This window comes from Alexandromys fortis, unplaced genomic scaffold, assembly GCF_014885135.2.
Source record: "Alexandromys fortis isolate MF-2015 unplaced genomic scaffold, M_Fortis_MF-2015_v1.1 scaffold_20, whole genome shotgun sequence".
Classification (NCBI taxonomy): Eukaryota; Metazoa; Chordata; class Mammalia; order Rodentia; family Cricetidae; genus Alexandromys; species Alexandromys fortis.
Window position 1 is genome coordinate 13,993,416 of NW_026067903.1, and position 13,453 is coordinate 14,006,868.

Below are 13,453 nucleotides of genomic sequence, written 5' to 3' on the forward strand. Positions count from 1 at the left end.
ACTGCCTGACCTCCAGAGGCTCTGTTTTGTACTCTGATCTTCAGGGAAGCTTCATTTGTTAAAACACAGACAAAATGTCATCACATGTTCTAACTAGTATTCCATAATTTCTTTCAAGGAAGAAAGAAAATTACAGCTTGACAAGATCCCTCCTCACATGGATAAAAGCAAGCGATTTTAGGGGAGGGGAGAGTTGCACTGGAGACCCCTGAACCCCCAGCACTGGATTACAGACAAGCAGTGTTCTTGAGGTATGTGCTTTGGGGGGTAAGGCAGCTCTTTTTGAGTTACCTCTATGCCACACTCCTGTAGATCACTCAGTAACATACATCCGTCTGTGAGGCTAGACTTGGTGGAGACTGCTATTTGTCCCTTCATTGGTGCCTTATCTGGGCAGGACAGCTATTTGTTCATATTCAGAGGTTAACTTGAACAGCAGGCACATTTTTTTTACTTAGAAAATAATAGAAAAAAATAGTAATCACTTATCAATTTCCTATTATAAGTATAGAAAAGCCACAGCTTCATGTCCCTAACCAGGTAAATAATTAATGTCAACTTCATTGTGAAAGCATCTTACTTCTAAAGACTTGAATTTGTATAGATCAAAGATAATGTCTTAACTAAAATAACTTTAGGGCAAAGACTCCGTAACTGACAGAAGAATTTTGGGGCGAGTTACTCCAGTGACAACTTTTATTCTGAGCCTTTAAAGCCCCAAATTTCCAAATTAGTTTGCAATATATCCATGAGACCACACATGTTTCCTGAATGCAATGAACAAAACTGTAGAAATTGACAGTCAACAACTACCAAAGACCTAAACTTCTTGCCTGTGTTACTATACTGGGGAACACAAATACAATTGAAAAGTGAGATCAGTGGTCCCCTGGGCTGGTTGAGATGAGACCCAATCAAACTCAACATTGGATTGCCAAGGCAAACAGGCAAACTTTTCTTCTTGCCTTTCTACCTCCCTCACTCCCTTTACTTTTTACTGCTTTGGCCTGTGCTTTCTTTTCAACAATATCTGAGGAGAAAATAACCGATTTATATTTATGTGGAGACTGAATCCAGTTTGGTTACTAAGATACTTTGTTATTTAAAAAAAAATAACGAGGAGGAGAAGGTAAACTTGTCTCTGTGCTAGACATAACAAGTTTTAGCATAGCAATTCAAACATGATATCTTACCACTTTATGACTATTTAAACATTTGTTGATTTAGGTGCATGAGAAAATGATTTGAGTTCTGCCAGTGCCCACAGATATGAGGCCTGTTTCACCTTGAGTAAAAGCTGTAGAGTTTCAGCTTATTCTTGCTCCCTCAAAGTTATTGATAACTGGTGTGGCTACAAACAAGAGATCCCAACGTAGGGCGTTGTTAATTAGTATTTTGAGTATAGAGGTGGATCTGCTCCATCTTGACCAAACAGAGAATTCAAGTCCAATCTTGCACCTTCAAAGATATTGGCAGGAGGTCTCAGGGGGTGACTGCCTGCAGAATACTTGATCTATTCCTTATATCATGTTAATAAAGTCTATTGCCTCCCTCCTCCCCTTTTGGAGTGAAGTATACAAATAAATCCAGGAAAATTCAGCATTCACTGAATTTCCCTGATGTTCTGTGTTGTTGTCTTTCATTTCTCTCTTATCTCTGTTAATAATTCTAATTCTCACTCTCCTACCCTGGAATGTGTGAACACCATTGAGTCTGGACCTCGACAGAGTTCATATCTCAGGAGATTCTAGACAAGAGGAAGGAAACCTAGGAGGAGAAGACAGAGGAAGATGATTCATTTTCAAATCTTGTGTGTACATCAGCAGAGATGTCAATTACTGAAAAAAATAATGCATGGAATGAACAATGAAAAAACTTCCTACAATGTGTGCTTCTTTTAATCTTACTAAAAATGATAAACGACAAAACTTGGAATGTGGCAATATAGTGTTACCTAAAATGCCATATGAGACATGACAAGGAAAAGCTTTTTGTAAAAATGGGGCTGGAGAGATGACTCAGGGTTAACTGCTTCTATGAAGGACCCAGGCTTGGTTCCAAGAACCCACTTGGCAGCTGACAAACATCTGTAATTCCAGTTCCAGAGGAGACAATGCCTCTTCTGACCTCTGAGCACTCGTGCATGCATGTTGTACACAGATATCCATGCAAATGTATATACATGTAAAGAAAACAAACACTCTAAAGCATTTTCTGAAATGGATATTCTTATTATTTGATGGGAATTAAGCAGATGACACTGAATCATAAGCAATATTCCAGGAAGATAGGGTATTGTCAAATGCAGAAAGTTAGCTAGGAAAAGGAAGTTTAAAAGTACTATACATAGAAACATTATTTCCTTGGAGTGATTAATAATACTGATAAATAATAGAAGGTACAATTGTGAAGATGCTCAACTTTAGATACCTTGGCCACTTTGAATGATGGTAATGCCATAAAATACCAGTCTAGATTTGGACAAGTTCACACTGATTTCTCAGCATGCCTTGTGAAAATCTACAAGGATATGGATAAAATCTAGTTTTACAATTAATTTGATAGTTTTTGTGTAAATTACACTACTTGCCATGGATAAAAAACATAATGTACCCTTCCAAACATGCCAAAGTGAGACACATGTGTATATACCAAATATACATATTTGTACAGATAGACTAGGGAATAACATATGCATATAAAAACATATGCATGTATAACAGACATACATATATAATGTGAAATATATAGAAAGATAAACATAGGGACACATGTGAAGTAAGTAGTAAAATCTGGTAATAATCATCTCAGGACACAGAGCCCAGGGTGCACACTGTCTTCCTTTTTATTGTTGAGTCAACGACAGCAAAGCTTTCCCATGGAACTCCATGCAGGCAGGAAACAATATGATGTCTTCTTGGGCTGCCTTGGATGGTGTTGTCGGGGCCTGGAGGCCAGCTTCTCCTCACATAGTTCCACTTGTTATTCTTGATTGTGACCCCCTGAGGAAGTCAGATGAGCCCTGGGTTACTGTAGCTGTGCCTTGCTTGGCATATTTATCATCTACAAATTATCTGCTATAAATATACCTCAGCAGGATCATCATCAGGCCAGCTCGGTAGCCGGCAATTTATGAAGGTTATGGGAAAGAGTGTGAAGGGTGAAGCGCCTTATCAGAGTGGCTTTCCTTTCTGACCCAGCCCTGCATCCTACTTGAATTAAAATGATCCCGGGAACAATGCTCCTTTCCGTTTAGGATTAAGTCTTTTTAAATTGTCCCCCTAGGCTGTTATTCTTACTCTATGGTGCCATGACTTTAGGGATTTCTAAGAAACATTAAAATCACAGTGCTCAGTGATAAGAGAGAAGACACGGCTGTGTGAGAATTCTAACTAACCCCACATTATTATATGTGTTTATGCACAAACCATGCAACGTATTTTTATTCTCCATTTTTATTACACACTTATTATGAATTTATTTATTTATTGCTCTGGATAAAATAACAGACTGACCCAAATGTCTTGCAAATATTATGACTGTTATGCCAAAAGTTGAAATAAATAAAGAAACATTTCCCTCTTTTGTACTGTAGAATAGTCTTTGTTTTTACAAGAAAATGTGTTCATTATACATACTATGTTTTGCATTTGATATATAAGACCCATTTTCTTTTCACATTCCCTTAAATGAATAAAAGCATTGTAATGAACTAAAGATGACACAAAACCAAAATGCCACCCAGGCTGCTCTCCCTGGTGATTTGTTCCTGGGAACATAGTTGAAGCCTGCTGGAGAGTGATTAACTGTTTCCCTTACAGGGTGTTCCTTCAATTCTTGTCCTAAAAGAGAAAGCCTCGAAAAGGGTCATTCTATTAATATGCATTACGATGTAAAGAGCCAAAGAACCAATTTTAATATTTCAAACAATTCTGGTGCATAAAGGATCATCAGCACCTTCCCGTGTTCTCACGATAGCCCGCCCTGGAAAACTGTGCTCTTGGCTAAGCAGCCGCTCCAGGGGAGAGGAACAAGGAGAATAAAAAATGCAAATGAGAGAGTAGAGAGCAAATGACGGAAAATTGCTTCATTCAACTTCACCTTTCGCTCGGGCAACTCACCCTTAGGAAGGCTCGCGGCTCAAAAGCATAGTCCATCTTGTCTCCTCCCACCACATCACCACACTATCCAAACACTTGTTTTGCAAACCACCAGCCGCGTCTACAAGTAGAGACAAAACTAGAAGGCGAATGACCAGTTGCAGCCTGCTTCTGAAACCTATCAGATACTTCTTCAGACGTCTGTGCAGGAGGCAAAAATAAACAACACGTAAATGAAACGATGAAGGCGTCTAGAAATTTATCCTCTTTCCCCCCTTCTCTATGGGCAACAGTAGCTTTTCCTCATTTCTTCCCATCACTTACCCAAACTTGCTACGAGGAGGGGAAACTTGACAAGGAATAAATGCATTAAGAAAGCAGAACGAATCAAAAGTTTAGAACCCGCACTATTGCCCCGTCGCCGTGCAGAGAGCAGTGCAGGAAGCCTGACCTCGGTAGCCCGCACAGTGGTCCTGACAAAAACTGTTTCGAGCCTGAACAAATAAGATGCTAATTGCAGTCTGGCTCTGACGGAAAACAAAAACAAAAACACACAAAAAACAAGAGAACAACAAAAACCAACTATTGTTCCAGCTTCTAGCCAGAGACAAGTAGCCGCGGGAGGTGAGAGGTGGCCCCTCAGCTGCTGACTGGATCAATGCTAAATCCCGGTGGTGACTGACAGCTCCCCCGCTGCGTCAGGTCCGCACTGAAAGGCCGAAAAAAGAAGGACGGTCGAGTCCAGCGTTTACTTCCTACCCCTCCGGGTCGCCTTCCCGTCCTCCGCGCCCCCCCCCTGCCTCTCCTCCAGGAGACTTTCTCCTAGAGTTGGTAGCCACCAGCCTCAGCGGTGGGAACTGAGGATGAGAAAACCTCCCAGACGAAGAAAAGACTGCTTTTCCGGACGGGCTCGGCTTTGGAGCAGCGGGGGCGCGGGCACGGCTGCAGCCCGGCAAAGCCCGCTCCCGCCCTCCTCGCTCCCGCGCCCGCTGGTCCGTGGGGAGGCGGGGGAAGGCCGGACTCCAGCCCCCCGCGGGGCAGCGCTCCGCCGGGGACGCGCGCACCCACGAGTACGCGCGTGCGGTGCGGGGCGGGAGGGGGGTGGTGTTGGTTGCCGGGGCGGCGGGTGCGCGCCGAGGAGCGCGCGGCCCCCATCGTGCGCGCAGCCCCGGGGAGAGCGAGCGCCGCGCGCCGGCGCGCACGCCCGACACACAGCTTTACTATATCGCGCCCTCGCGCGCCTCCCTCCTCGCCGGGCTTTCACACAGCTTCCCGACGTCGCCAGCCCAGGATTTTTTTTTTTTTTTTTTTTTTTTTTTTGCCTCAGCTCGTCAGCCGCGCTCGGTCTATCGGTACCTGGCAGGGAGGAGGGCGCACCGAGCAGCCAGCTCCAGCTCCAGCCTCGCCACCGGCCGGGAGCACTCCTGTCAGCAGCCCGCCGCCCCAGCCCGCAGCCTCAGCCGCCGCCGCCGGCGGCCACTTCTCAGCGCTTTTTTGGCTTCTTGGCCAATCCGTTTGTGGGGGGCGGGAGGTGGGTTTGGGAAAACACATCTGCGCTCTTAATCCACTTCCATTTTTGTTATTTGTTTTTTGTTTGTTGTTTCTGTCGAGACCCCCTTCAGGGGGCCTCTCCCCGGCTCTCCTTTGGAGGCTTCATTCACTTGGAGAAGGCGCAAGGCTCTGGCCACTGGGTACCCCCTTTTCTTATGTCCCCCCTTTTTGCTTCTCGTATGCGTGCATTTTTTCCCCAATAATAAATCCTGTTATTTGAAGCTGAGCCGGGGGAAAAAATGGGCAACGGTGATTGGGACCGAAGGGGAGTCTCTCCGTCACTGTTGTTGGGACCTGTGCCTGTGTTGGTGTCTTAGACCAAAAGCCTCCCGGAGCTTTCGGAGTGGAAGGTAAGGAAGGGGGCCTCGGGGTCACCTCTGTCTTCTGGGGTCGCCCCGGAGAAGCTTGGAATCAGTTTTTGTGGGGAGGGAAGTCAAGGCTGTTGCTGGCGGATGGAGAGATTCTGAGCTTACTTAAACGCCGCAGTTGAAAAGTTAAGAGAAGTCTCTGGTTTTGAAGAGGTGAGCTGGGTGGGAAGGAATAGGGAGAGAGACCCAGAAAATCTAGCAACTCGTGCGTGATTGAGATAATTTTAGCGGTGGGGTGGGGGGTAGGTTAAAAGGAAGTTAGGATCCAGTAGGACTGGGTCTTCTAGTGGGAGAAAAAAAAAATCAGTGGAGTGATGGCGCCGTCTATGTTCGGCTAAACTAAAGTGTCACCCAGAAGATCAGTTTGGAAAATAGCTAAACTCAGTGCTGGTTTACCTCTCAGCAAGAGCCAAATAAATAAATAAATAAATAAATACAGCATTCTGGAGACCTCGGTGACCATCCCTTAGCCAACCCCTGGCCCGTTATTTTCCGTAGACAGACATACAGTTGTTTGAACAGGCCCTGCAGTGGGGGTGGGGGGGCGACAGTTCATTGATTCATATTTATTATTATTTGGAAAAAAATCAAGACTTCCTCCACCAAGACTGATTAAAAATGAAGAGCTTTCCGTGAAGGGTGCCCGCTCAAGAGGGGACGTGAAAGCGGCTCATTCCCACTCTTTCTCGTCACTGATAAGCACAGTATTGCCGACATGCATTGTCAAAGAAATGGAAGCAGAAATATCGATTTTATAAGGAAAAGAACTACGACCTCCTTTTGAGTTCCTGATTATAAAATGAAGCCCCCTTTCATGGTTGGAATTCCTAATTTAGACACTTACTGTCACATTGGCTTTCAACGCCTACACTCTATCCTGAAGAACACTGCGCAGACCTGCATTGCCTGCGAAGTGCTACAGCACACACACACACACACACACACACACACACACACACACGCTCTTACACACGCGGAGGAGACTGTTTCCAGTTTTTTCCTAACCACACATTTTGATCCCTAAAAGATCATTGCCTTTATTTTTCAACTGGAAAAGGCATTCCTCCTCGCGCTGTGCGTTTGGAAGAGAAAACACTGTTCTGGTAGTCGTGTCTGTTCCTGTGTTATTTTAGACTGCTGCTATATAGAGATTTACAGTTGGGGCTGTTTGGCCTCTGTCAAGACATACTACTTGAATAATGATCTATAACATGCAGATATGTTCAGGGACTTTGGTCATTGGATTGGGAGTGCATGTGTTGGTGTGTTACGCAATGGCAAAGAAGGTTTTGTGCTTTGGCTCAAAGAGGACCAGACAGAGCAGGCATGGGAACTCTTTAACTGTCTATATGTCTGTCTGAATAGCTCTTCTTATAGAACAGTGGAAAAGACTTCAGCCTAAAGCCTTTTAAAATTAACTTGACATCACTTTCATCAGTTCAAAGGCTGGGCAAAAAAAAGCACTGTCATTTATTCTGAGAAATAACTTCGTAAAGGTTAAAGCTGAAAAATATTCAAGTTATTTTGGGATAACAACTTATAGAGATAAATCTAATCGAGGATGCTTTGATAATGGATAAAAACAAACAACAAAAAAAGAAGAGCTCTGGAGCACTTGTTTGAAAGGCAGAAATTCAGTCATTGAGAGCAATAGGGGGAAAGCTACCAATTTTTATATCTATAATGTGTAAATCCTAATTTACAGGAGATAATGCTAGATAAGACAACCACAATTTAGAGAGAAAATTCAAAGACTGGAGGGAGCTCAGTGAGTACAGTTCTGGGATCCCCCCGCCCCTACACACACACACATTGCCTTTGGATACAGATACTAATACAGTGATCCACTTTATGCATCCCAGGAGGGCATGTCATATGAAATGACTGCCTCAAATCTTGTCCTCAGTGGCGATGCTGAACATCAGGACTTTCCTGTGTCTGTCCATCTGTGCCCTTCCCAGACGCTGGCTTTACTGTCCTATGAGTCCCCACGAATGCCCATGTTTTTGCACGGGCATGTCTCATCAGTTCACATGGTGCCCCCTGCAAAGGCAAGTAGGGGCATTTGGAAGACGATGCTCCATCTGGAACCCATGATCGTTTGTGCCTTTAAAGCCGTGGCCATAATTTATCGTGATTACTTTTCACATTAAAGAGTAAAGAAATGATGCCATGACAGCTGCTCCCGGATTATCAGATTAGATTCTGTGTGGTGGTGTTTACCGCAGGCAGAAGACAGGAGGGAGAGGAAAAGGCTGGGGAACTTGAGTCCAGTATCTCAGCAATTAACATGTAGGTTACTCCAGGAAGCCAGTTGTCCCGCTTCACTTGGTAGATTGATAATGGATGTGCAGGAAACCCTGGTGGATGAATTAGGACATAACTATTAATAATCTATTAAATGTTATTTTTATATTGAACGTGGAGAATCTGTTCATTGCCAGTAGCCACGTGAGGGCGCTGTTCGCACGGCAACTGGTAATTTCCCGGCGTTATAAAATAAAAATCACCTGCCCTTCTTTTAAAAAGGGCTTTTTACGGAAATCTTGAAAACAGCTGGCTGCAATATTGGACGGGTTTTGTTTTCTCAATGCCTGTGGTCTTCTGCTTGCTTTTCACTTCCGCTGCCATTTTTACAGGCCAAATGACATAGGATGAAGGCTGTTCGTAACCTGCTGATTTATATATTTTCCACCTATCTCCTGGTTATGTTTGGATTTAATGCTGCCCAAGACTTCTGGTGTTCAACTTTGGTGAAGGGAGTCATTTATGGATCCTATTCTGTAAGTGAAATGTTTCCCAAAAACTTTACAAACTGCACTTGGACGCTGGAAAATCCAGATCCAACCAAATATAGCATTTACCTGAAATTTTCCAAAAAAGACCTTAGCTGCTCTAACTTTTCCCTTCTGGCTTATCAGTTTGATCATTTTTCCCATGAAAAAATAAAGGATCTTTTGAGAAAGAACCATTCAATAATGCAACTCTGCAGTTCCAAGAATGCTTTTGTTTTTCTACAGTATGATAAAAATTTTATTCAGATACGTCGAGTATTTCCAACTGATTTTCCAGGATTACAGAAAAAGGGCGAAGAAGATCAGAAATCTTTTTTTGAGTTTTTGGTACTGAACAAGGTGAGCCCAAGCCAGTTTGGCTGCCATGTCTTATGCACTTGGTTGGAGAGTTGCTTAAAATCAGAAAATGGGAGAACAGAGGCTTGTGGAATCATGTACACAAAGTGCACCTGCCCTCAGCATTTGGGAGAGTGGGGAATTGATGACCAGTCGCTGGTTTTGTTGAATAACGTCGTGTTACCCCTGAATGAGCAGACGGAGGGCTGCCTGACTCAGGAGCTGCAAACTACTCAGGTCTGCAATCTGACCAGGGAGGCTAAAAGACCACCCAAAGAAGGTAAGTGCCCAGAGAAAGGGGGAAAATGGGTGCTGGGGGGTGGGGAAAACTTTGCATGGAAGTAACCCTTGCTGGATCACTACTTCAGCCTAATTTATTCTGTCAGCTTTGAAGTAATTTGATTTGTGGTCTTCACTGTTGAAGGGCTCTGAAACTAGGTTTAGCCTTCATGACATTAGAGACAAGCGGAGGCCATGGGCAGCTCAGCAGAGTGCTCTGGAAGTCTGGGGGGAATGTTCAGGAGCAGAGAGATACAGAAATGAGAAGCCAGTTGTGTTAAGGGTTAATGAGGAAATGTGTGCCTCTGTGCAGGCTAGGAATCCACACATGCTCCTAAGGGTAAATGCATATACAAACTTCCTTCTGATCAAGTCCAGCAAATGTCCTCTTCCCTTTCTTTCACCTGTTTCTCACCCTCTCTCCTCTCCCTGTGACTTGAGGAAACACTCAACAGAAAGCCTCTGTGGACTCGGAGACTGCCTGTCTCTGAAGTCAAGAGGGACCATTTTCACCCAGGTCCTTGTTTTGTGGAGAGAATTTTGCACAGTACATCCCTATGTGTGGTCTTTGGCCAGGCAAGAGAAACACACTGGAAGCCACAGCTCCCTGGGTCTCCACCTCTGAAGTCTCCAGCAGAAAGGAGGGGGTGGTGGCAGTGAAGGCGCAGCCAGATTCTAAACCACCAAGTTGCTTCTTGCAAGTCGTTTCTCAATACTTTCTTGGTCCTTTGTTGATATGGTGATATGGGGGAGTTGGGGGGGGGTAAGAAAGAGAGAGAGAGAGAGAGAGAGAGAGAGAGAGAGAGAGAGAGACTCAGGAATGAGCTAAGTGGGGGAAAACAAAACAAAATAGTGCAACGGAAATGCAGAGGAAGAATCGCAAGTGTTCCTGTGGCTTGTAATGTTCACCCATCCTCAGTGGGGGAGCTAGCAGAAGCTTTAAGATTGTGGCTTATTTTTTAATAATGTAAGAAAGCATGGCATATTTTGAGAAAATGACTTTTGCTTGGAAGGTTAGTGGCTATGCTCCATTCGTTAGAGGACAGAGCCAGTGCATATTCTTTCTTGTCCCCCAGCCCTGCAACCAGTGAGTGTGTTGATTTCTTATGCAGGAAATGTTTTCTGATTGCCACAAAGATCCCAGTCTGTGGAAAGGGACAGCCAAGCTCCAGTCCCTCTTTCCTCTCCCTCCCCCAACAGAAGTTGTCTTTGTGGCCAATATAAAATTGACACGTTGTTGGAGAATTTTCTTTAATGGTAGCCAAGGCTTTGTAGGGAAGTGGAGCCAGCAAGGGGAAAGGGGAGGGGTAGAGAAGCCTCGACAGCTTGGTGCTGTTTCTCTGCTGGCTGCAATTTGGGGGATGGGAATTATGGAAAAGCAATGGCACAAGGCAGAAAAGAAAGTTAGAAAATGAGTGCAGGCTAATGGCAAGGAGAAAGGGCTGAAGCATTTTCAGATTGCCACAGGTCAGTGTCTCACTAACATCTGTGGCTGAAGAAAACAAAGTAGTTTTAAATTACAGGAGTTCTTTTCTCTAGTAAAAAAAAAAAAAATCCCAGAGAAGCACTTACAACTGCAGGGATGGTATTTAACACCATTTAAAACTAATTAGTGTCCCCTAGAATAAGAACTACAGTACACACAGAAAGTGGGATGCCACAAGCTCACTGAGAAAGCAGCGAGCATCCGAAACCTAGCTTTGTGTGTCTTCTTGGTGTTTAAATAGGAATTATAAATGCAGTTCTTCCATTGTTCAAATTCGATCATCAACTTCAGCCCTGATCAGATTGAAAGCGGAGAATTTATCCAGGTCTGCAGCCTGTTCTCAAATGAAGGTGGCAAAAAAAAGTTGGGAGCTCATTATGCATGGTTTTCAGGGCTGCTGCTGGTGGTCAGCATGGGATGTGGGCATTGCTGGGATTTGTAGAAGCCACAGTGCACATTTGATTTGCAGATGAGTGGGTTGGAGGCATTGTATTGTAAAGCATGGGTAAAAGACTTATTTCATGTTGCTAATCAGCTGTAAAAATGAGAAGGAAATACTTGCAGAGGCAAATATATGCTTATCTTGAAATTTTATAATGTGTATGATGCCAAAGTACCAAATTTATATAATAGGGTTTTTTTTAAAGCTGTATCAATAAAAATTGCCCAGCTATATTCTTTGTAGTCTAAATTTATGCTTTCTAATTGTCTGGGTGCCTGGAGTTAAAAATGTGAGGATAAGTAGTTCCCCTGATACATTGAAGTTGGTAATTTATAAATAATTCTTTAAAATATGTATGATAGCCTTCTTATTTCATCCAAAGAAGGTTTTTTTTTTTTGTTTAGGATGCATTGTAGAAAAAAATATGAAAATTTAGACTCCTAATTTTGTACCATTTATGCAAAGTACATTAATTCTTAAATATTTTATGTAAGTGACATAAAGTACTATGTTAGGAATGATTTATTCAATATTATTTGAAGTAAACCACATAGCTGCAGCCAGAGGTTGAGGCTAATAATTACATACTGAATTGCTGCTCTTATTTAACTCAAGGGTTCTTCTAATTTATAATATGAAGTTTTAAAAATTTCACCCACACTTATATTGTTTGATGATCATGTTTTTTATGGAAGAAAATATTCATCTCTGCTGAAGGTGTTACAAGAATTAATACAGCATTATTCCCACCACAACTGTAGACTTGCAGTTCATTCATTGTGTACCTAGTGACTACAGTTAGCCTTAGCAGGTCTACCTAGATTGTATCATACAAGTGGCACAGATTTGTCAGGGATTCTCCAAACAGTAGACACAACTCCAGGTGGTTTTTGCACAGCAGTGAGGTTCATGACCAAGTATGACAATGGCTATTGTGATTATGCCCAATTTGGTTATGAGAATGGAGTTAGCACTGAGCAAAGAGTAGGCTCTCCACAGTGGATGTCTGTTGTAAGAGAGGATTTTTTTTTAAAATAAATACTATTCATCAAGGTGCAGAACTTATTACCCTTTCTTGTGATACCAACAATTGCAGACTACAACACCCAGCAAATTTCCTGCACAGTTGTTTCATTGAACATCTCATCTGAGCACACTCCAGAACATTCTAATTGAAAGTTGTATTTGACATAGTTGGAGGTGACATCTGCTCACAGAAAGTTAGCTATCAGTCACTCCTGCTTTTTTTTTTGAAATCATGAGGTTAATTTTAGAAAAGTGACTCTTTTTAAAAACAGTAATTTGACAGTTTAGACATTATTTGGTTTCCAAGACCCCCCCCCTCTCTCTCTCTCTCTTACACACACACACACACACACAATTAACATTGGTATCCACTGGATTTTTGGATGGAATTCCAGGAACAGACCAGCAACCATTCAGAAAACCATTTTCACATTTTCAGTAATATGCTTTATTACAGAAGATGACTCTGAATTGTATAGTTAGGATAGACATTTTGGCATGAAATCGAATGGCAATATTAAAACAGTCTGAACAGAAGAATCCTACACCAGAATATCCAAGTCATATAAGAAGTCTTAAAGGAACCTTTGTGTGCTGCTGACATCAATGGCTCTACTTATGTGAAGGGAAGCAGGAACCCTGTATAGATTCCAGGAAATCTGCACACACTCACCCATTTGTCTTTCTAGACTGGCTATGCTAATCCTGAATATCCCAGCTCCCAAGGGAAGAGTCACTGTGTGACTGGGTAAACTCTAGACTCTAACCCATAAGTGTGTGTGTGTGTATGTGTGTTTGCACACATTTATAATCTTGAGGGATTTTTATCTCCAGTGCCTTCTCTCTTCTTATTTGCCTTTATATTACTTTTTCTCCTACTTTTCATCTTCCTTCTTATCCTCCTTGGATCATGAGTCTTTTGTAAATTATTGCTATCACTGAACCTTCTTCAAAGAATATATAGTGCATCCATCTTTCTTTGAGGAAACAGACCCTGAAGTTTGCCCCTTCTTTTGCTGAATCCCGCAGCACTTTGCAAATACTGTAGTTTTGTTCTAGCACTTAACTCT

At 42.8% G+C, this 13,453-nt stretch overlaps 1 protein-coding gene and 1 long non-coding RNA gene across 2 annotated transcripts in view; one reads left to right on the top strand and one right to left on the bottom strand.

Annotated features, from left to right (window-relative positions):
- Positions 1-2,615: 2,615 nt before the first annotated feature.
- On the bottom strand, positions 2,616-5,038 carry LOC126497013 (uncharacterized). The gene is made up of 3 exons (XR_007590506.1): positions 4,425-5,038; positions 4,122-4,301; positions 2,616-3,002 (listed from the first exon to the last, which is right to left on the bottom strand). It is a non-coding gene; the product is annotated as an uncharacterized lncRNA (long non-coding RNA).
- Positions 5,039-8,673: 3,635 nt separating this feature from the next.
- Adgrb3 (adhesion G protein-coupled receptor B3) overlaps positions 8,674-13,453 on the top strand; it is a 709,539-nt gene continuing 704,759 nt past the window's right edge. Inside the window, exon 1 of the mRNA XM_050134810.1 lies at positions 8,674-9,430. Within this exon, the coding sequence (XP_049990767.1) occupies positions 8,674-9,430 (757 nt within the window). The remainder of the gene's footprint in view (positions 9,431-13,453) is intronic.